The sequence below is a fragment of the Cherax quadricarinatus genome, chromosome 5 (assembly GCF_038502225.1).
Source record: "Cherax quadricarinatus isolate ZL_2023a chromosome 5, ASM3850222v1, whole genome shotgun sequence".
Taxonomy (NCBI): Eukaryota; Metazoa; Arthropoda; class Malacostraca; order Decapoda; family Parastacidae; genus Cherax; species Cherax quadricarinatus.
This window is the reverse complement of record NC_091296.1, coordinates 74,800,404-74,825,619: the sequence shown is the minus strand read 5'-3', so window position 1 is coordinate 74,825,619 and position 25,216 is coordinate 74,800,404. Positions and strand designations below refer to the sequence as shown.

At 41.2% G+C, this 25,216-nt stretch overlaps 1 protein-coding gene across 1 annotated transcript in view; it reads right to left on the bottom strand.

The window, feature by feature from the left end:
- Nucleotides 1-2,099: 2,099 nt before the first annotated feature.
- LOC128685109 (TLC domain-containing protein 2) overlaps nt 2,100-25,216 on the bottom strand; it is a 65,065-nt gene continuing 41,948 nt past the window's right edge. The window contains exons 4-6 of the mRNA XM_053771629.2: nt 17,275-17,504; nt 17,046-17,137; nt 2,100-7,275 (exon numbers count right to left, since the gene is read on the bottom strand). Of these exons, the coding sequence (XP_053627604.1) occupies nt 7,144-7,275; nt 17,046-17,137; nt 17,275-17,504 (454 nt within the window). The 3' untranslated portion in view covers nt 2,100-7,143. The remainder of the gene's footprint in view (nt 7,276-17,045; nt 17,138-17,274; nt 17,505-25,216) is intronic.

Sequence of the window (25,216 nt, the reverse complement as noted above, 5' to 3'; positions counted from 1 at the left end):
ACAAACAATAAAGGTACACACACACAAAGGTCCACACACAAACAACCAAGGTCCATATGCACACAAACAACCAAGGTCCACATACACACACACAAACAGCCAAAGTCCACAAACACACACAAACAACAAAGGTACACACACACAACAAAGGTCCACATACACAAGCAACCAAGGTCCACACACACACACACACAAACAACAAAGGTCCACATGCACAAACAACAAAGGTCCACATATCAAAGGTCCACACACACACAAGAAAGGTCTACACATACACATACAACAAAGATCCACACACACACACAAACAACAAATGTCCACACATACACAGAGGCAGCAACAGTGTAAAAAATGTTAATCACATTTCTGTGTCTTTAATTTGGTGGGATTATTACTTAACATAAGCTGAAACCTAATACAGTACATAAATTAAAAACTAAACACCATGTTGCATATACAGTATGTAATATACATATACAGCACTTCCCATATATATACACTAAGAACACACTGCAAAAAATAAAAGAAATAGAAAACATCAAAGTTTATGTAGATATATGTATGACAGAACATACAATATATCCATTTACAATTAAATAATATATGCAATGATAAGGTTAGGTTAGGTAAGGTTCGTCAGGAAACAGGACAAATGTTTCCTGACGCGGGTCTTAGTCAGATGATGACCCGCCTTTGGAGCTTTTGGTCATCTGACCGAGGCCTTCCGCTGGCTTACCGGTCCACCCCTTTAAAAATTATGGTCATTTATGCAATGATAAGAAAGCTACCAATAAATTTAAATATTCAACATGCTCTTTATATGAAACCCAAATAAAACAGGTAGACACAGAACCAAGGAGTTAAAAGACCATGAGTTAGCTTAAAGGCTATAATACCTGGCTTTATTCTCAGAACCACAGACTTAAAAAGCAGCTGTCTTTTAGAGAACATAAAATGAGTGATAAATGAGCCCACATGGAGTACTGTATAAGTTGGCCTCACCCTGAGGCTCTCTTCTGGGCCCCACTGGTGGTAGGTTGAAATATTGAAATACTGTAGTACTCATCTTATATTCTGCTGTGTTTTTGCCATGCGAGTTTATGTCCCATTAACCAATGTATATTACACTTTCTTGTATGGATACAAGAGTCATTTTTTCGAGAAATATCAGAAGTAAAACACTTCTAGATAGTATACCGCTGCTTGTTTGTAGTACACCTCTAGATAGTATATATGCTACTTGTTTGCTTTAGTACACAATCTAAACATGGACAAAACCCAATCAAGCATCAGATTTCAAAATAATATTAGTCTTTTATTTGCTGGATAGCTACAATGAAGGATAGTTGGCACTGGAGACAAGTATGGTAGGATGACAGTTGGTGCATGCTGAGGGCAAACCAGATGAATAAGGCACTTATGAAACACTTGGGCACTTATCTTTAATGCAATAAAGATACCCAAGTGCTGAACCTGTGTCTTATTCATCAACTTGTCTGTACTGAATGTCACTGATGAGATGATGTAGTAAATTATTATTACAGGAAACATATTGCCCTGGGAGGAGCTCTATTAATTCATTAGTTAATAAAGCTCTATCAATAGCAAAATGCCATCTATAACAAAGTGTCTCTCAAGGTAACTACAGTATTAAAATACCAAACAATCTTTTAGTGTTTGAGAGACTGAAGAACTCAAAACATATACACATTACAGAGAATATCAAAGTTTTGCTCTGGAATAAAATAACATACCTGAAAGAGCTAAGATTAGATTTAGAAGATTCCTAGCAAAGTTAGTTAATATTACTGAACTCTAAATATTCAAGAGAGATTTAGAAGATTCCTAGCAAAGTTAGTTAATATTACTGAACTCTAAATATTCAAGAGAGCAATCAGTTTCAGCTTTTTTGGAAATTTATTTCTATTATTTCTAATCATTAGATAAATAATCTTATCTTGTAAATTATTTTTTCCGTGTAAATTTTAAAGCAAAAAGAGATTAGAGGCACTGAATTAACCTTCAAGATAGCAATGATTAATAAGATTAATAATAAACACTGCCAAACTACATAGCTCAATGTATAAAAATAAAGCATGTCATTATTAACAATTATATTTCCTCTTTATTATTATAATAATACACTGTATTAATAATTATGTACATATGGTACTTTACAGCTCTTTTTCTGAGTTAAGTGAGTATTCATAGCTCTTTTTCTGAGTTAAGTGAGAATACAGTAGTTAGGTAATGAGTCTGTCTCATGACAGAGGATCAAACCTACATCACTTCTTGTGCTGAATAACCATCAAACAACTTTATAGAAATCAAGTGGCATTTGTTTAGTTAGCTCTTCACATGAATAATAATAAGAATAGTATTGATAATTATAGTAATAATAATTGTAGTAGTAGTAGTAGTAATTGCAAAAATAGTAATATCTCCTCTGTTACTGTAATGGTTCTCTGAACCATTCATCTACAAAACTGTAATGCAGTAAAACCTCTCAACAGACTTTAGCAATTAAGGACAAAAAAATGGCTAAACAAATGCTCTAATTATCAGACAAAATGGACGAATTACAGTAATTTTTTATTGTATACTCTATAAAAATAATTATGCACATTGCTTTATAATACTCCACATACACTTCACACCACATCTTGACCTCTGAAAAAAGCAGTCTACTGTATACGTCAAATACACATTATTTCAATTATAATGATCGATAAAAGTGAAATACATAGTTTTAAGGGCAGTTTACTATATAATACAGTTTTATTATGCATGATAGAAAGATACCCAAAACATACAAATGGTTGTACCATAGATGTTATTAAGTGTAAATAAGCCAATATCAAGAGCAGGAGGACTGTCTTCAGTATGACAACAGAGTGTCACACACTAGGTAGTGGTGGAGACAAACTGCCACTGATAGATTCAATAGAAAATATTGTACAAAAAATGCAGTATACTTGCCCATGTATCCCACTGGTCAATTAATGGCTAAGAGGCAGGCCCCAGGAGTAGGAGTTCAATCCCTACACATACAGCTGGGTATGTACACAATAACCACATGTACACACTCATGTACATAACATACATATATGCATATTCATATACACTCACCATACACATGTGGATTCTACAGTTGGCGAATGGCTCAGAAGTCTGTGTGCTCCTGTTTCTGCCACTGCCTCCATCACCACCTCTCACACAGCACTGCTGCTGCTACATGGTACATTCCTCCTCTTTCCCCACTGCTATCCACCTGCCACTTCCCTGCTTTTCCCAGTGCTCGAGCATGGCCTTCACCGTGGTGGGCAGGGATCGCTCTGCCCACACTGGCACCCCAAGGAAGACTGCCCTTCTCTGCCTGACAACTCAATTAACGTGGACCCTGCTGCCTTAACATTAATAAAAAGGCCCTTGAGTGATGAACACTGACCTTGAACCTGAATTGACTTTCCCTCCTCTATCTGTAATCCCCTCCTCAGTCTCACAACAAAATAGTGATCATAGTTCTACCAGTAAAGATACCCCCTTTTCACTATCCCAGGTAGTGTCTCAGGTTCTCAATGCTGCTCCTTTTGTTAGGGACCTGATTTATGGAGGGGTTCACATGATGGAGCAGATGGGTGCAATATGCACCTCCCTTAACTGCTCTTCCTTCCTGGGCAGCAGTACCATCCTTGCTGATATTAACACCTTAGGTGAGTAGTCCATTTCTTGTAGGGAGTCCCATTTCTCTCAGGTTGCCACAGAGTGCATGTGTAGAAAAATAAGGCATATTTCAACTAAGCTCACTCATTTCGAGATTTTGACAGGCGTGCAATTAAGCAGCGGAGATGACTTCAGTATCATGGAGGTGTCAAGAATGTATTGTTCTCAGCACATCCACATTAATCTTTGTTTTTCAAGCCCCTTGCCAGACTGGTTATTTCTATTATTCATATTTACCAGTGTGCCTGTACATTTATACTCCTCTGTGTTGCTTAAGGTGTTTTTGTTTTAGGCAGAGCAGCCTATCCTGCCCAAAGCCACAATGGAGGAGATAAAACTGGCATAAATAACTACAGACCTATATCTAACCTGCAATTGGTATCCAAAATCTTTGAAAATTTAAATTTAATCAGGTTCTGAGGCTCACAAACTCTCCTCCAGAGCATACCCTGGTGATAAATAGGCTATCTTGGTGAGCACTGACCAGGATCAAGAACATAATCTTCCTCAGAATCAGTGACTCATCTCTGTCCTGAATCTGTCCTCCAAATGTTATATCCATAGGACCCTCCACCCCTATCCTGCCTGGGGTCCTCCCCAGATCCACCCTCCCTCTATGTTGCCCTAGGCCACTCTCATTCCAATGATTTTGCTTCTACTCCTGTCATGTTCACTAATTTGTTTGCTCCTCCCCATCCCTTGCTTCATTCCAAGATGTTCCTTCCAGGCTAATTCAGCTTCAAATCTCCTCTGTCCCACATCACTGGCTTAGGTTGTACTTTATGCATCTCATCCCCATTCTCCCCTTCTACACCTGCAGTTTAGTTACATCACTAATGAAGGCTTATAGTACCTGCAGGACACAGAGGAAGCTCCTTTTGAGCAAGTATTGTCTTCACAACCAGCTCAACTTTCCCCTGTGGCTCCATTTACATCAGTAACATCTCTGCCGACCCTTCTGTGCAAGTACTCCTGGGCACTTGGGTCCTGGGTGCATACTCACAAACACACAAACATACATACACACACACATGCATATGTTAATGCACATACATATACATACTCAAAACACACACATGCATACATGTGTGTTCACATACATACAAATACAAACTCACATTTACATACTGTACTAGCATATATACAGTATTTAAAAAATTAGAAATCTATCCGTAATAATTAACTTAAAAACCTATCTTTAGCAAATTCATTGTGAGAATTTACATAAATAACATGACAAGAATAAGACAATACTAATCTTTGGCTGTACATTAATGCTCGTTGTAATGATGAAACTGGCTTCCAAAAATTTAGATTTAGATACTATTTTTATCTGAGTCACAGCTAAGAGTAAAGCTTCAGGCACAAGTAACATACATTTACACAGGTTATATTTATATATCTGTAATGGATAAACAAAGCTGCTTTATTCATCTTTTTAATAACTAGGTTGCATATTTTTTTGTTCAACATATTCTACATAGACTGAAAAATCTCAGCAAAATTAATGTAAGGAAGAATTTTTTTTTTTATCTTTTATATATATCATAATTTTTGTGAGAAATAGTCTCACCACAGAACCAGTAATGGTAAAAACATATGAAATTTTCAAATGAATATTGACCATGAAGAAATGTACTCATATTGTCTTCAGAGATGAAGTGTCACTGGCATCAACCCAGACACTGGTAATAACCTAGACACTGGTAATAACCCAGACACTGGCAGTAACCCAGACACTGGCAGTAGCCCAGACACTGGTAGTAACCTAGAAACTGGTAGTAACCCAGCCACTGGTAGTAACCCAGCCACTGGCAGTAACCCAGCCACTGGCAGTAACCCAGACACTGGCAGTAACCCAGGCACTGGCAGTAACCCAGACACTGGTAGTAACCCAGACACTGGTAGTAACCTAGACACTGGTAGTAACCCAGCCACTGGTAGTAACCCAGCCACTGGCAGTAACCCAGACACTGGCAGTAACCCAGACACTGGTAGCAACCCCCAAAAAAAACCACCTACAATAAGGGATTCTAATCTATCCCACTTCTCAACAACTGCTCTCATTATATTATTGTACTGTGGGCTATATTAATTGCACATATTAATTTACTACATCCAGTAGTAAAGACAGTATCTTTGAATCCTGTACTGTACAGAACTATAATCCTGTACTGTACAGCACTAATTCTGTACTGTACAGTACTATATTCCTGTACTAGACATACTATAATCCTCTACTGTACAGTACTATAATCCTATACTATACCGTAATCCTGTACACCACAATATTATAACCCTGTAATGTACAGTACTATAATCTTCTTTCAACAAACTGGCCGTATCCCACAGAGGCAAGGTGGCCCAAAAGCAAAAACAAAAGTTTCTCTTTTTAAATTTAGTAATTTATACAGGAGAAGGTGTTACTAGCCCCTTGCCCCTGGCATTTTAGTTGCCTCTTACAACACACATGGCTTACAGAGGAAGAATTCTGTTCCACTTCCCCATGGAGATAAGAGGAAATAAACAAGAACAAGAACTAGTAAGAAAATAGACGAAAACCCAGAGGGGTGTGTATATATATGCTTGTACATGCATGTGTAGTGTGACCTTTGTATCTACCATCACGTAAAACAATCCTACCATCATGTAAAACAAGTACAGGCTTCCATTTCACATTCACTTGGCAGTACGGTAATACCTCCCTGGGCAGTTGCTGTCTACCAACCTACTACCTAGAACTATAATCATACAATTATATAATACATTAGTAGCACTGTATTTTTATTTTGCTAGCAGTACTCACTGAATTTTTCATTTATATTTTCTAAGTACAATACAGTATTGTTGCCAGCTGTCTTTATATGAAAGTAAAATAGTTCACTAATTATGACTAAAGGCATGTTCTATACCTGGAGTATCCCTGGAGAGGGGTTTTGGGGGTCAACGCGCCTGTGGTCCAGTCTGTGACCAGGCCTCATTGCGGATCAGGGCCTGATCAACCAGGCTGTTACCATTGGCTGCACACAACCTGACATACGACCCACAGCCCAGCTGGTCAGGAACTGACTTTAGATGCCTGTCCAATGCCTTCTTGAAGACAGCCAGGGGTCTATTGGTAATCCTCCTTATGTATGCTGGAAGGCAGTTGAACGGTCTTGGGCCCCTGACACTTACTGGGTTGTCTCTTATAGTGCTAGTGGCACCCCTGCTTTTCATTAGAGGGGTGTTGCATCATCTGCCGAGTTTTTTGCTTTCATAAGGAGTGATTTTTGTGTGCAAGTTTCTTCTGGAAACAGCCACAAAAAATAATCAAATAACCTGCACATAGGAGGAAAAACGTATGGCAACGTTTCAGTCTGACTTGGACCATTAACTAGTCACACCTTGAAAGAGCTTGTGTTCTACTGGTAAGTTATCTTAGTTCAGATGGAGATTAGCTGCAGGAGGAAGAGCAGGCAGTATAGATGATGTAGGTGATGTTTTACTTAGTACAGACCCTCCTGTGCCAACATTTTCATTATCCTCAAGATATTTTGCTTGAGCTAAACCCTGTTGGAAAAAAGTCACATAAATCTCCACAACATAAACACAATGTGTACTGTAATCACACTTAGTAACTGACTTATTCTTGTTTTTTATCCCATGATGTGAGCCCCATTCAACCATGGAGAATAAAGAAAATGTGAACGTTCAAACTCATGCAGTACGTCTTAAACTACCTCATTCCTTTACATCCACCATGTATCATGCTTTTCCCCTACCATCATAGTGAACAATTCAAATTTTGATGACTACTGAGTGTGTATAACTGTTGCACCATCATAAAATCAAAATATTGTAAGTCAAACCAGTGTAAAGAAAGGAGAAACTGTATTTGCTAGATTTGGCAATACTCATTGCTATTTATTTATTTATTTATTTATTAATTTGAACATGATACAGTAATAATACAGTTATCACAGTGCAACATGCCAAAGCCCCTTGTATGCAGAGCATTATGGGCTATCATACACACTGCAACTATGGTATGTTCACCTCCTCATTCACTGTTGTTTCAGACTCCCAAAGTGAGTTACATGCCATCCAGAGCCTAGACACTGCACATTCCATTATACTGTACCTCATAAAATAATGATTAGGTCACATTTCTTGTAATCACAAAAAGTTTTTTCTGGGGTGCCCCTGGAGACATTGATGTTCAGGGTAATAAACATGCAGATTAAGTCTCAATCCACTATTCACTATGTACCAATCTACCTCTGGGGGGTTGTGCCTGGCATCTCACTGCAAGGACTGCCTGGCCTAGTTATCAACAAGTCTTAATAGATTGTCCTACCCATCTCAATCTCGATAACCCTTAATTCCCCTGCCTTTATATATTATCACACCACAGTGCTGCACGATCTATGTGAGTTTAATGTTCTTTTAGTAAAATAATAATGTAATATGATTTCTAACATTGCAGAAAAAAAACCATACCCCCGGCCGGGATTGAACCCGCGGTCATATTGTCTCAAAACTCCAGCCCGTTGCGTTAGCCTAGTTGGATGAATCTTATTGTGGCTAGCTGGTCTAGTGGCTAACGCGACGGGCTGGAGTTTTGAGACTCTATGACCGCGGGTTCAATCCCGGCCGGGGGTATGGTTTGTTTGCAATCGTGTCATTGCAGAAAAAATATTGTAAGTATCAGCAGGGCAAGTAAAACCTCATCTACTTTCCATTCACAATTTGTGGATTATGTAAATTATTTCAGAAACAGAACTGTGGTAGTATTTTCTAAACAATTAGATGTAGAACATTGAAGTTTTTTTTTTTTTAACTTGGACTTACATGTAGTACAATTTATTCACATTTCACTTGAACTGTGATGTCTGTGCATTTCTGTCAAAATACTGTAGTTAGTGACTGAATAATTGTGAATGTGTTTCACGTTTTGGGTCACCCTACTTTAATGAAAGACATTCAGTGTGCAAAAAAATAAAAAAAAGCTGAATTGTGGGAAATAGTCCAAAGTTTTAAAATTTGTTAAATATTATACACTACATTTCATGTACACACTGTGTTAAACATGAGCTACAAGACACAAGACAATTTACAGTACATGCAGGTCCCTCTTATATAGCAGGTTAGCCTCTGGGCTACTGCTGTAAAGTGAAAATTGCTCTCAAATGAAACATAGCCTTTTTAACTTTTGAATGCATATAAAAGCCTGATAACATGTTTACATTATCATGTATCAAATAAGCAACAGAGCTAGGCCTAAAAAATGCATATACGTACAGTAAACACATTACTTACCTTAAAATATTTTTGTTTATAGCTTATAATAAGTGGTAAATATATTTGTGGAAAATTTACTATAATTTTCCTATAATCAGTAATGTGTATGTGAAGCATTAATGTAATGTAAATATGAAGTATTAATGGTAGTCACAAACTACTTGCAGTTCGGCTTCAGGTCCCGCCGCAGCACTCAGCATGCCATAAACATCATCTTTGATGCTGTGGCCAGCCTGAAGAAGCAAGGGAACCTGGCCCTCATCGCCACCAGGGACATGCACAAGGCCTTCAACAGCCTTTGGCACGACGGCCTCATTTACAAACTCATAGACCTCCCTGATCACAACTGGACCTTTCTCAGGCTCATCTACAACTTCTTAACAGGAAGAATAATCATCCCCACCTTCCACGGAGTGGAATCAACCCCCTTCACACCAACAGCAGGAGTACCCCAAGGCTCTTGCCTCGGCCCCATCCTCTTCAACATATACGTCAACGACCTCTACCAACCTGAACACACCGACACCATCATCACCCAATTTGCAGACGTCGTCATCCATGTTGTCTCCTCCACCCCTACAGCTGGCGCAAACAAGCATAGGAGAGCGATAGAGAAAATGAATGAAGAACTAAATAGAACAGCCAGGTGGGAAAAGAAATGGAGAATCACAACCAACCCAGACAAAGTCCTCATCAGCACTATCGGGTGCTTACAATCAACCATAGAAGACAAAGGGGGCATTTCCATCAGAGGCACCCAAATTGCTATAAGGAATCCAAACAAGATCTTAGGATACGAGATCGGCAGATTACTCAACTCTACAACCCACATAACCAAAAAAGTAAACCTAGCGAAAGCCCGCCTTGGCCAACTTTATCGATTCAAAGCAGCCCCTCCCCACATCAAACTACACCTGTACAAGATGATGATCAGACCTCTGCTGGAATACCCCTGTGTACCCATGTCACTCACAACCAAAACCAACATGCTAAAACTCCAAAGAGTCCAAAACAAAGCCCTCCGCTTCATCACCAACACCAGACTCAGAGACAGAATCAGGTCAGAGGACCTACACATGCCACAGAGAATCCCCGCAATCAATGTCCGGTTAGACAAACTTACTATATTACATGCAGGAACTTTATGTGCCCGACAGAGAGAACCCCCCTCAACCAGTGAACACGACCGACTATACCATCACCACCCCTCCCCACAGATCCCAAAGAATGACCCTCCAACAAAGAGTTCGACGCTTCATCCACAAGGAGAACTTCCCTCAACCGAAAATCTTAAGCAACCTCCCCGCAGAAGATGATTGGATACCTCCGGAACCATTCTACGTCCAGTAACACGGACTAACGCTCCCCATCTCCGGATGACCCACTTTTATCAACCTACACTGCACAACTAACCTTGTTGCAACTACAACTACCCTCCAGTAGGACACCACCTCAGTCACTGCCTTGCCAGACAGCTCCAGGTGAGCTACCAACCTCCATCAAATGCCTGGCAAGCTCCGCCTGCAGCTGCGCCCTTCTGACCAACCTCTTGCGGAAAAAAAAAAATTGCAAGCAGTATGCATCCTTCCAATTCATTGATGCACTGGTATAACAACAATATAGCAGTGTGCAACTGATGGGTAAGAGGCATACCCCACTCATAAAACCAACCTCATTACAAATTTCTCAATATGCTCACACGCATATTCAAATTACACCAAAGTGGATAGCCACTTCCCTTTTATAACCCCATCTACCCCTCCTCCCTCCCCAACCTTTCCTACATTCCATCCTTACCCATCCTTCTTCCTCCCTCCCATCTTACCAAAGCTCTGGTCAGAATCGCTCGCTCTTCCAAATGAGTGAGGGAGGAGGGGTTGGGTAGGTGGCAAGGGGCAGTGTTGATACGACGGGTGTGGAAGGCTAACTGCTGGTCATCTCGGCTCTTTATTGGACCCAAGGGAAGAGGTCATAAAAGGAAAACTGAATCTGAGCGATTACGGCCCAGGTGGCCATCCTGAAAGGTGGATTTAGTTCTCTCAAGGAATTTGGAAATCAGCCAAATCTTCAAATGAAATTAATGAAGGTGTAATAGAAGTGGTATCATCAGAAACTGATGAAGCTGACACCGCATGTAATGTACGTCTCCCAGTGTATTAATTCTCACTACAAGTATGTTCAAATCAAATCAAATCAAGTTTATTCTCTATAAGGATTACAATGCTGAGTTTAAAGAATTTGGATATTGTGTGGTTTGCATGTTTTAAAATACTAATTACAGAGGGGGCCAATAGAACACCTAGCATGGCTAGGCATTTCGGGCAGACTTAGATTAATTCTTAACTTTGAAATATTACAAATTATGAGGTAAGTTGGTATTATGGCTAAGTGACTAAATACTAGTTTGTGAGTTCAGCAATGTGAATGCTTTTGTTTTTGCACAATACATAGTTTCAGTATTGGAGTATCACAGGCCAACTTATGACTAGTTAGGATTCATTATTTTAAGATTAAGATTGATATTTCTGTGTTTATGGTCAAGTGGGTGAGTGAGTGTAAGTGTGAACCACCAGGTGGTATTCATGCAATTAGTTGACGGGGTGTATCAGGGAGATAAGATGTTTTCTAATGGTAGTTTTGAAGGTGATGAATGTGTCAGCAGTTCTAGAGTATTCAGGGAGGGTGTTCCAGATTTTAAGGCCTTTGACATACATTGAATTTTTGTAAAGGTTTAGTCGGACATGGGGAATGTCATAGAGATGTTTGTGTCTGGTGTTATGCCTGTGGGTTCTGTCACAACTATCAAGAAAGCATTTTAGGTCAAGGTTAATATTGGAATTTAGGGTCCTGTAGATGTAGACTGCACAGTAGTAAGTGTGGATGTACTGAACAGGGAGTAAGTTTAGATCTATGAAGAGTGGGAGGGGGTGTTGCCAGGGATGGGATTTAGTGATTATTGTTACTGCAGCTTTTTGTTGGGTTATTATTGGCTTTAGGTGAGTTGCTGCAGTTGATCCCCAAGCACAAATAGCATAGGTGAGGTATGGATAAATAAGTGAATGGTATAGTGTGAGAAGGGCATTTTGCGGCACATAGTATCATATCTTGGAGAGGATCCCAACCGTTTTGGATACTTTTTGGGTCATGTGTTTTATATGGGTGCTGAAATTTAGGTTGTTGTCGAGGTATAGGCCTAGGAATTTGCCCTCATTATGTCTGGTAATTAGAGTGTTGTCGATCTTGATGTTAATTTGCGCAACTCCTGCTCTGCTACCAAACATAATATAGTAGGTTTTGTCAGTGTTAGGCGTAAGTTTATTGGCTGTCATCCAAGTCGATATTTTGTACAGCTCCTTGTTAACAATGGTGTTGAGGGTGGCAAGATTAGGGTGAGAGATGACGTAAGTCGAGTCGTCAGCAAAGAGAATGGGGTTCAGGTGTTGGGATATGTTTGGAAGATCATTGATGTATATGAGGAAGAGCAGGGGACAAAGGACACTTCCCTGCAGAACTCCAGTATCAAGTGGCCGTGTTGATGATGCTGTGTCTTTAATGGTGACATACTGATGCCTATTAGTTAGGTAGGATTTGAAATATGCAAGCGCATAGCCTCTTATACCATAATGGTCAAGTTTGTGGAGTAGGATGCCATGGTCTACTGTGTAAAAAGCTTTTCTTAGGTCAATAAAAATTCCTAGCAGATATTCCTTATACAGTGGTCCCTCGCTTTTCGTAGTTCTCGGCAATCGTAAATTTCGCCAATCATAGGGGTATTTTCGTAAAAACATGGACTCGCTTTTCATAGGTTGACTCGCGAATAGTAGTTCGTCCGGGACGCGTATGCACGGTGTGAGCCGGGGCAGCCTCCCTACCCAGCCAGTCTGGCATTGTTTACCAGTGAGTGAAGGTCCCCTCAAGTGCTCCTACGAAATATTTCATAATATTCTACTCATTTTAGTGCTTGCAAGTACTAAATAAGCTACCACGGCTCCAAAGAAAGCTCCTAGTACCAAGCCTGTGGTAAAGAAGGTGAGAAATATGTACAGTGACAAAGTCTTGGGCCATTTTAGGGAAGTGTTAAAGAGACACCAGAAACAGAGCTCTCTCCACTTTGCGAGACAGGACTAGAGTGACTCCAAGTGGCATTAAGAAACAGAGAAGAGAAGCAACCCCAGAGAAGCAATTGGTACCTGAGGTGTTGCTCGAAGGGGATTCCCCTTCCAAACTGTAAACAATCCAATCTCTCTCCTCCTCCAGTCTCCCATACACTAAGAAGAATCTCCAATAAAGGTAAGTGTTAAGCTGTTAATGTTTCATTCATCATTTCCCATTGTATTGTTTATGTACTACATGTATATTTCATGTAAAAAATTTTTTTGTTTTAATACTTCTGGGTGTCAGGAACGGATTAATTGTATTTACATTATTTCTTATGGGGAAAATTGATTCGCAAATCGTAAATTTCGTTTATAGTAACGGCTCCAAGAACGGATTAATTACGAAAAAAGAGGGACCACTGTATTCCAATGCTGTGTAAAGCAGATCTAGCATTTTTATAATTGCATCATTAGTGCTTTTATTTTTCCTAAATCCAAATTGGCAGGGGTTGAGTATGTTTTGTGCCGTTATAAATGAATATAGTCTCCTGTGCACGAGTTTCTCAAAGATTTTGGATAGCAATGGTAAGTTTGATATTGGCCTATAGTTGTTTAAATCTGTAGGGTCACCACCTTTATGTATTGGTGTAACCCTTGCTGTCTTGAGTAGTTTCAGGAAGGTGCTAGTTTCTAGTGAATTGTTAAAAAGTAATGAAATAGCATGCAAAAGGACATGGGCCGCTCGCTTGTACAATAATGGTGGAACATGAGACAGATTCCCTGAGTTATTTTTAAGTGACTTCATAATCCCGGTGACAAGATAGAAGGAATCTGGGAAATTCCCATCTAGGTAGTCCCCGGCATGGGCATTGGTACGTGGAATTTTATTGGCGAGATTAGATCCTATGGTTGAGAAGAAGTCGTTTATCTTGTTAGCTGTGTCAGTGGGATGCAGTGGTGCTTCATTAGGTTTAGTTAGGACAATATTCTTTTATTTTTTTCAGTTTGTGGGTCCCTAGAATATGGGAGTGTGTTTTCCAGGTCTTTTTTATATCTCCTCTTGTGTCAGTGAATCTGCTGGAGTAGTATAGTTGTTTGGCTTTCTTTATTACTTTGGTGAGAACTGATGAATAGTGTTTAAGAATATCTTTGTGTATTAAGCCCTGTCTATATTGCTTTTCATATTGGTGTTTCTTATCAATGGATTTCAGAATGGTGCTGGTTAGCCATGGGCAACCAAGCCATTTATTCGTGATCTGTTTCGTTTTTATAGGACAATGTTTGTTGTTTAGTCTAAGTAATTTGTTGAGAAAAATGTCTGTCCAGTCATCAATACCATTGGCCTTGGAGAATTCTGTAGGCCAGTCAACAGTCTCTAGGTCAGCTGTGAAATTCCTTATTGAGGCCTCGTCATGGAGTCTAAATGAAACTTTGTTGTATTCCAGTGGTGGTTTACTAATGTTTGTCAAGAGGAAGGTAGGGTAGTGGTCTGTAGTGCTGTCTGTGATTATCCCTGATTTAAGGGGGAAGTACAGTGCCTGCACTCTGAAGGAGGGGTGTTAATGTTGCAGTTTAAAAACTGTAGTGTAAAGCACCCTTCTGGCAAGACAGTGATGGATTGAATGATGGTGAAAGTTTTTCTTTTTCGGGCCACCCTGCCTTGGTGGGAATCAGCCAGTGTGTTAATAATAAAAAAAATAGTATATTGGTCCATATGTGGTCTATTATGGTTGTACTTGTCTCAGTGAGCCTGGTTGGTTTAGTTATTGTTCGTATGAGAAGTGTGTTGTTCATATTGTTGATGAAATCAGTTACAGGCTGATCATCTAGTAGGCCAAGGTTGATATTGAAGTCTCCAGCTAAGAGAAGGTGGTGCTTGTTCATTTGTCTGTTTGTTATTAGTGACTTTAATTTCTCACTGAAATTTGGGATGTTTGTGTGGGGTATCCGGTAAATGGCACCAATTGTTATAGGCGTCTTAAGGTTTTTTACAGTAAAATTAGCAAAAATGTATTCCCCATATTCATCACTGAAGCAAGTGGTACTAATACAAGATAACTGGTTAGAGTAATAGATTGCAGTACCACCCCCAACTTGGTATGGTCTGCAGTTGTGGATTGCTGTGTATCCTGGTAGAGGGTAGATATCTATTGTGTCCTGCTTAAGCCAGGTCTCAGTAAGAATAATGCAAGAGAAGAGTGTTTTTAGCGACACAAGGAGTGCCAGGAGGTCATCATAGTGTTTGCTTAAGGACCTGATGTTATAGTTAAGAACTGATAGACTTTTAGCATTGCTTAGGATAGTGCTGGCTTGTGATGCTGTGTAATAAGGGCAGTTACTTTCCAATAGGTTATGATTGGGTGTTTGTTTATGGAGGTTTAGATCAGGGTCAACGTGATCAATCATCTTCTAGGTTTAAATTGTGGTTATTTATATCCTGGGTTGTGTGTTGAGTTCTAGTACTGATATCTGTAGTGGTGGGAAGTTTGGACAAGTATATAGCTTAAGCATTCTGGTCATATAGAATATAGTCACTAATACACATAATGAAGTTGATGTTGTCTATGTGTTGTGCTGGAATGAGCTAAAGTACAACTAGGTATAAACTAATAATATAAAAATACAAATTAAAAATGTTACTTTATATTGGCCAATATGAAATGCCTATCAAAAGGGAGGCATTAGGTTATGACACCAAAATCTTGATTTGGCGAGTAATATTGATTTATATTTATATAAAATTACCTAAGCAAATTACTCAGGTCAAGTAATTGATATTATCAAATATATACAGTCCACATAATCTGTCAGTGTTACTGGCATAACTTTTTGCAAATAATTTTAAGAACTATATGTTCTAATGATAATTTAAGGTCCAGACGTGGGAGATGTGAAGAACTGAGGTGGACACGGAGGGATATTACTGTGACCTGGTGTCCTTGAAAGTCCCACTTGACTCTGAGGTACATCAATATCAGTATGTGTAAACTGCTTGATGTACCAAAGTTTCTTCACAATTATGGGGTGAAATGTTAATTCAGAACATTGTCTAAAATTTACCCACATAATTTCTCACAATACTTATTTTAGGAAGTCTGAATAAATGAATAATGGGTATAATTGAAAAGTGCTGCATTACCTGGAGTTTACCTGGAGAGAGTTCCGGGGATCAACGCCCCCACAGCCCGGTCTGTGACCAGGCCTCCTGGTGGATCATAACCTGATCAACCATGCTGTTACTGCTGGCTGCACGCAATCCAACGTACGAGCCACAGCCCGGCTGGTCAGGTACATTAGCAGAATGCTGTACAATGGTTTGTAAAGTGAAGCACTGTAAAGTGGGGCCCTCCTGTACTATGTTTCAGGAGTCTCAAGAGGCTACTAGAAATTACACGAAACTTGTGCACAGTGATGTCAGGAAACAGGATAATGGTTTCCTGATGCAGGTCTTAGTCATATGATCACCTGCCAGGGAGCTTTTAGCCATCTGACTGAGGCCTTCTGCTGGCTTACCAGTCCACCTCTTTAAAATTAAGATTTTAATTGTAACCATTTTTATTATTCCTGCTGGTGTAGAAGGTAACATTGCAGGGACTGTTATTCAATAATACAGTGGACCCCCGCTTAACGATCACCTCCAAATGCGACCAATTATGTAAGTGTATTTATGTAAGTGCGTTTGTACGTGTATGTCTGGGGGTCTGAAATGGACTAATCTACTTCACAATATTCCTTATGGGAAAAAATTCGGTCAGTACTGGCACCTGAACATACTACTGGAATGAAAAAAGTTCGTTAACCGGGGGTCCACTGTATAAGTTATGTACCTTCAGAAAATAAAATAGATAAATTGTTAGTTTTAAATAGTACATTATAAGAAGAAATATCTTACTAGATAAAAATGGATAAATAACATATGTTAAGCATGATTTTACAGCTTACCTTGTTTAATTCTTTGTGTTTCTTGTTTGTGAAATCCACATTGCAAATTCTAAAGAAGAGCACAATGTTCATCAGCATAATTATTGCCAACCCTGAAAAATATAAACTTTAAAAAATATTACTCTTTAACTGGATATTATATTTCAGTGTGATGCCTTTAAAGAGTTAATTTAAGTAAGTAGAGCTTTCCATGAGTATAATAATAAAGTACTTTATTAAATATACTTACCAATGCTACCTAATGTATAAACAGGCAAAGAGAGATGATCTTTATGCATGACTATCCATCTTGTCATCCATCCTAGGACAGTAATGCGGAAGATCACAAATGTTGCAATGTTCAGCATGGAGTTGAGGCGATATTTTGGTTCTGCTTTGTTTGTTCCTCTTATGATAAGTAGCTGCCGTGTGTGTAGGAAGATACTGTTCACTTCCACAAAGAGAGCAACCACTGCATACCTGTGCAGGGAGTAATAGTATATTAGTTTAGTTCACTTAGTATATGTGAAGGTACAATAAATTGTTTGTATAGATGGCTTATAACTATAAAAATACAGGAAAATAACTGTTTGATTGCAATATTATGCAATCTTATCTATTAATTTAAGTGTACAAGGTACACAGCTGAGAGCTACTACATGCAAGTGTATATACACTATTACTCTCTTTGCATACACATTAAGATACTCTTGAATATATACAAACTGATCATTTACAAACATAAGAATAATAATAATAATAATTATAATATAATAATATATCTATTTCTACAAGTATATGTATATGAAATAGAGATATAGCTGACATCAATAACATACTGCTATATAGAAAGCTGCTTGTTATGCAGAGCATTTCGGGCAAATTAGGTCAATTTTGTTCCAGTATGTGACCCACACCAGTCAACTAACACCCAAGTGCCCATTTTATACTGATGGATGAACATAGACAACCGGTGTAAGGAAACATGCCCAATGTTTCAACTCTCACTGGGAATCGAACCCAGACACTCACCGTGTGAAGCAAGAGTTTTTGCCACCAGGCTGGTCTAACTCACACCCACTCAGACTCGTCCAACATATATTTAAATCTACCCAAAGTTTTTGCCTCAAACCAGTACCTCCCTATATGCCATCTCAATTTAAATTTGTCCAACTTGAAGCTATTCCTGAGTTCTGTCTTGGTTAGATACTTTTAGCACTTTATTTATATCCTCTATATATTCCTGTTTCCCACTTGTACAGTTCAATCGTATCCGCGTCCCCCCCATTCTACGTCTTTCCAGGGAGGCCTCTTCAAGGGGGGCTCCTTGTTGTGGTGAACAGGCTCTTGGTCTGAGGAATCAGACCTGTCGGTCTCCTTCCTCAGACCGAACCTAATTACCCCCAATCTCCCCTCCCTATCCCATCCTCCCCTTTTTCCTTTCCTCCTCCTCCTCCCCACCCCTCCCTTTTGCCCTTCCTCTTTTTGGCCTTTGGGATTTCTCCCACAGGTGCACTAGTTCCTAGGTAGAGGAAAGGATACCGGGGTCCATCCCATTCCGTTGAGGTTCTTGGCGGTGGCGTAGCTTGCTGTCGAATCTGGATCGCATGGGGATGTCCCGATCCCTCTCCGGTATCCCGGAGTAGCTTTGGGTGTCTTTCGGGCGATGGGTGTATCTCTGGAAGCCACCTTTCGGATTCCGGGGGTGGTGGCCGAAGGAGGTATGCTTTGTGGCGGATATCCAGCCACCCTCTCTTTTGTCCACCGAGGTAGCTCGGCAGATGTGAGGTTGCTATCCTGGATTGCTGGTTTACTGGCATGAAGGGTAGGGTATGGCATGGGTTCCATGCTGCATCTGCACTACTAGCGGTGCTGAGGTCCTCTTGGGCACGGAGGGAGATTTCCAGCCCTTTCATTCCTCCTGGGAACTATTCCTCCCCGCTCCCCCCTTTTTTTATTCTTTTTTTTATTTTTATTTTCTTTTCTTCTTTCTTTTTTTTTCTTAAAAACAAAAAGCAAAGGAGTAACCTAACCATGGAGAACCCAATCCATGAACCCACTACCCCCGGGCCCCTTCTTGATACTGCACCCCATTCTGACTCTGCCTTGTTTTTAGACCACTCTTCGGACACTCCTGATGCCCCTGTTACCTGTACCTCTTGCTGGTGCTGTTTCCTCACCCGCTTCAGGTATCAGGGCTTCGACTGACTCCTTCGATTTGTCTGACCTCCGCTCTCCTTTGACTATGCTTTCGGCCTCTCCCTCTACGGTACGGCAATTTTCGAATCGCCAGCCCATTTCACGCCAGACCAACTCCAGTCCTGCTCCTAAACGCCAACGTCAATCTCCTGATGATGCTCCTTCGTTACCTTCCCATTCTACTAGGAAAAGACCAACACGTCATGCACTCCCTCTCCATGCTCAGTTTTGGACCACACAATGGACTAAATTCTTTACTTTAAGACCGAATTCTTCTTCTGCCTATCTTTCTGACCATAGTATTGGCAAAGCGCTCCTGCGTCATGTTGGTAGAGATATTTCATTTCATGCTCTCAAGAGCGGTATGCGCATCGTCACTGTCCAGAATGCTACCCAAGCTCATGATCTTTCTCTCCTTTCGAATATCGATACTACTCCTATCACTATTGAAAAACATCTTTCTCTCAATTCTTGTAGTGGTACTGTCATTCTGCCCCATACCATAGTCCAACAGAATTTCCAGTCATGTGGCAATGACATTCTTGAACAGCTGGACCTCCAGGATCTCCCAATCCTCAAAGTAGACACTTATGTCCTTCCTGCCCGTGGGCGGAGACGTTACCCTTGCAATGTGGCTCGTTTAAATTTTGACAGCCGAGAACTCCCGTCCTCTGTATATGTCGCGGGACATTGGTTACAAATTCGAAAGGTGATCTCTACACCGCAACAGTGTAGAAATTGCTGGCGTTTTGGTCACCCAGCGAAATATTGCAGATCTATAGCCGAATGCCCAGTCTGTGGTGCCAATGACCATTCTAATACATCTTGAAGTCAACCTCCATCTTTCCTTAATTGTAATGAAGCTCACCCTTCGTACTCCCGCCGTTGCCAGGTCTACTTAAATGAACGTGAAATCCTTTGCCTCAAAGAGGCAGAAGGTCTCCTTTATGCTATGGCAGTTACTCATCTCCGCCTCCAAGGGAGACTACCCCGTGTTTCTTATTCTCGTGTTTCAAAACATCCCCCCACTTCTGGGATCCCATCTTCTGCAGCCTCCTCTGTTGTTACCCCTCTCATAGTCACTCCGGCATCTAATCCTTTTGCTGTCCTTGGCTCTGCCGTCCTGACTACAACTCAGTCTGTTCTCACATCTTCGCGTCCTTCCTCACAAGCCCCAGTATCGACAAGATCTCGTACGACACCTTATACCAATCGCCCCTCTACTTCTCAGAAGTCCAAAAAATCCACATTGCTCAAATCTTCTTTGCCCCTTCCTTCCCTTCTTCCACCTCCACACTTTACCTTTCCAGTCTCTGTGCCTAGTTCTTCCCCTCTCTCTGGCTCTATTACAAGTGTGGAGATTCACCCTCCTTCTCGTACTATGCCTTCCACCCCCGTCCCCTCCCAAGTTTCTCCCTCTTCTGCCACCTCCCAGGTTTCTGCCTCTTCTGTCCCCCCCACACTTCATCTCCAGTCCCTTACACTCTTTCGTCCCCCTCTACTTTGGTACACTCCATTACTGTCCCAGTCTTTACTCACCCTCCCCCTTCTACTTCCAATATGGTCTCCCCTACATCTTTGAATTCAGAAACACTTGAAGCCATTTCAGAATATATTGCAGAGACTAAACCTTCAATGGACACTGATTCACTTCCTGTTCCTTCTCTTCCCTCTCCTCCATCTTCACAACCCCATTCTTCGCAACGCTCCGTTCCTTCGCTGCTTGAACGTCTTCCAATGCCTCCACACATTGACTTTTCTAACCCCTCTAGTCCGTAAGTGCCTTTCCCTAAGGATTCCTGGTATTTTCTTCATCGCCAATCATGGCCTATTTACAGTGGAATATCTGTGGCCTCAGGGGTAATCGGGGTGAGCTTCAGATGTTGCTTTCCAGGTTTTCCCCTGTTGGTGCTTGCTTACAAGAACCAAAATTACACTCAGCTGTTTTCCAACCTATCTCAGGCTATAATTTATTGTATTCTTCGGATCCTTTCTCAGATGGGACCTTTAATGAAAGTGCCCTTCTTCTACGCAATGATATTCCGTACTGTCAACTATTTGTCCATACCTCGCTGCATTACACTGCAGCCCGTATCCACTTGAATAAGTGGTTTACAATATGCTCTTTATATCTCTCTCCTTCTCGAGCAGTTTCTATCCCAGACTTTGCCTTTCTTGTTTCGTCCTTACCACCACCACTTCTGTTACTTGGTGATTTTAATGCTCACCATTTCCTCTGGGGGGGGGTCTCATTGTGACTCACGTGGCATCCAGTTGGAGGCTTTTCTCGCCCCTCACCCCCTCCATGTTTTAAATACGGGTACTCCAACCCATTTTGATCCTCGTACTCATACTCTCTCTTGCATTGATCTATCGGTCTGCTCTTCCTCCACTGCACTAGACTTCACCTGGTCTGTTCTACCGGACTTACATGACAGCGATCATTTTCCAATCATTCTTCTCCTTCATATTCACCACCTTTCCGTAGCCCTCGCTGGCAATTTGATCGAGCAAATTGGGACCTTTACTCGCAGCTCACTGCTTTTAGTGAGGTTCCTTTTTCATCTTCCATTGATGAGCTCCTACACCTCTTCTCGATGTCAGTTTATACCGCAGCTTCTCATTCTATACCCCACACCTCAGGCAAGCATTCCCAGAAGTGCGTGCCTTGGTGGTCTCCTGCTTGTGCTCGTGCAGTACGTTTGAAATGCGCTGCATGGGGCAGGTACCGATACAATAGAACCAATGAGAGACTTCTTGATTTTAAGCAGAAGTGTGTGATCACTCGCCGTGTCATCCGTTATGCTAAACGCACTTGCTGGCAAGACTATGTTTCCACCATCACCTCTGCTTCCTCTATGAGTGCAGTCTGGAAAAAAGTGAGGAAATTGAGTGGTAAATACTTTCCTGACCTGGCTCCTGTTCTACGGGTCGCCGGTATTGATGTAGCAAACCCTCTTGACGTTGCCATTGAAACTGGCACTCATCTGGGCCGTATTTCCCGGGGGCTCAATCTATGCCCCTCGTTTCTTTCCTCAAAGTCTGCCAGAGAGTTAGTACCCTTGGATTTTTCTTCTCTCAGAGAAGAACAGTATAATGTGCCTTTTACACTTCAGGAACTGGAGGCAACACTCTCAGCTTGCCGATCATCGGCAGCTGGACCTGACGACATTCATATTCGTATGTTACAACATTTACATCAGTCAGCCCTTGTAGTCCTCTTACACCTCTTCAATCTTATTTGGGCACAAGGAGTTCTTCCCCAGCTATGGAAATCTGCCATTGTTCTCCCTTTCCGCAAGCCGGGTACTACAGGACATGATGCCTCCCACTATCGTCACATCGCTCTTACTAGTGCAGTTTGCAAAGTGATGGAACGTCTGGTAAATTGCCGTTTAATGTGGTATTTAGAGACACACAACAGTCTCTCCGCTAGTCAATATGGCTTTCGTAAGGGCCGTTCTACCATAGACCCCTTACTACGCTTGGATACATATGTTCATAATGCCTTTGCAAATAATCATTCAGTTATTGCCATATTTTCTGACCTTGAGAAGGCATATGACACAACTTGGAGGTATAATATTTTGGCCCAAGCCCACTCCCTAGGTCTCCGAGGCAATCTACCATCCTTCCTAAAGAACCTTTTAACTGACAGACACTTCCGTGTTTGAGTCAATAATGTGCTTTCCCCAGACTTTGTCCAAGCTGAAGGTGTCCCTCAAGGATGTGTTCTGAGCACAACACTTTTTCTCCTTGCTATAAATGATTTGGCCTCTGTTCTTCCACCCAATATTTGGTCATCACTCTATGTTGATGACTTCGCTATTGCTTGTGCAGGCGCTGACTGTCATCTCATTGCAGTTTCTCTCCAGCATGCGGTCGACCGTGTTTCCACTTGGGCCACAACGCATGGGTTCAAATTTTCCAGTACCAAAACTCACCAAATTACTTTCACTAGACGCTCTGTCATCTCCGATCATCCTTTGTATCTCTATGGCTCTCGTATCCCTGAACGTGATACAGTCAGGTTTCTAGGCCTTCTCTTTGACCGTAGGTTATCCTGGAAACCTCACATTACCTCTCTGAAGGCAACTTGTCACAACCGGCTAAACCTTCTTAAAACCCTTGCTCATCTTTCCTGGGGAGCTGATCGTCGAACTCTGCTTCGCCTACATTCAGCCCTCGTTTTATCGAAACTCGATTATGGTGACCAGATTTATTCAGCGGCCTCTCCTGCTACTCTCTCTAGCCTTAACCCCATCCATCACCAAGGATTACGTTTATGCCTTGGTGCTTTTCGCTCTTCCCCTGTTGAGAGCCTCTATGCAGAAGCGAATGTTCCATCCTTGTCTGATCGCAGTGATGCCCATTGCCTTCGCTACTATGTACGCTCTCACGATATCCACAATCCTTCCATTTATAGAATGGTCACCGATATTAGTAGACATTCTTTATTTGTTCGCCGCCCCTGTTTGCTCCGTCCCTTTTCTCTTCGCCTACATTCGCTCTTGTCTTCCCTTCAGTTACCACCTTTATATGTTCATGTAGCATCTCACTTTTCCCTACCCCCCTGGGAAGTTCCAGCTGTTTAGGTCTGTTCTTTCTCACTCCCTTGCTCGAAAGCCCAACTGCCTACGGTGGCTTCCCACTCTCTTTTTCTTGATCACTTCCAATCTCATTCTCATGCCATCGCTGTGTACACAGATGGCACTAAGTCTTCAGACGGTGTCGGATTCGCAGCAGTGTTTCCGGACAGCGTCGTACGAGGGCATTTACTATCTTCGGCTAGCATTTTTACTGTTGAATTGTATGCCATTCTTGCAGCACTTATTCGTATTGCATCTATGCCTGTGTCATCATTTGTGGTAGTCTCAGACTCCCTTAGTGCTCTACAGGATGTACGAAAATTTGATACATCTCACCCCCTAGTTCTCCGTATCCAACTTTGGCTACGCTGTATCTCTACCAAGCATAAAGATATTGTTTTTTGTTGGGTCCCTGGTCATGTCGACGTACAGGGCAATGAACAGGCAGACACTGCTGCGTGGTCAGCAGTACATGACCTACCAATTTCCTATAGAGGTGTTCCATTTCTGGACTATTTTGCTGCAATAGCTACCCACCTTCACACCCGTTGGCAACAACGTTGGTCAACTCTGCTCGGTAACAAACTTCATTCTATTAAACCGAGCATAGGTTACTGGCCGTCTTCTTGTCATCAGTGCCGAGGTTGGGAGACCACTCTCTCCCGCCTTCGCAATGGCCACACTTGTCTTACTCATGAGTATCTCATGGAGAGGCACCCTGTTCCTCTCTGTGAGCAGTGTCAGGTTCCAGTATCGATTAGCCACATTCTGTTAGACTGCCCTCTCTATCAACGAGCACGCAGAATTTACCTCCAACGTCGTCTTCGTTCTACTACTCTCTCTTTACCTTCCCTTCTTGCTGATGGACCCTCCTTTAATCCTGACTCTCTCATAGACTTCTTGACAACGACTGATTTACTCCACAAACTCTGATGATGATACCTTTCGCACTCCCCTCAGCCCTTTCTAGTTCAGTCTCTTGCTGCCCTTTACCCTTTTCCCATCCACTGCCCCACTGTTATCCGTAACCTATTACTCATCCATCTCCCTTTTGCCACCTGATGCCCTCGCTTCCTTCCTGCCCTGCAGCGCTGTATAGCCCTTGTGGCTTAGCGCTTCTTTTTTATTATAATAATAATAATTTCCAGGGAGTACACATTCAGTACTTTCAGCCTACCTTCTTTACGGAAACAAACTTATACACACTGGCTTGTGAGTTTTAGGTTTTGCTCGTCATGGAGTGAAACCTCGCCCGTTCTGTGAGTTATAGGCTGTATTAAAAAATTAACATATGTCTGTGTTGTTAGTTAAAAATAATAAAATTATAGATCAATAAAAAGTCTATTTGCTATTCATTAAAAATAAAATTAGGAAATAAAAATGACCTGCCAATTTATTTAAATA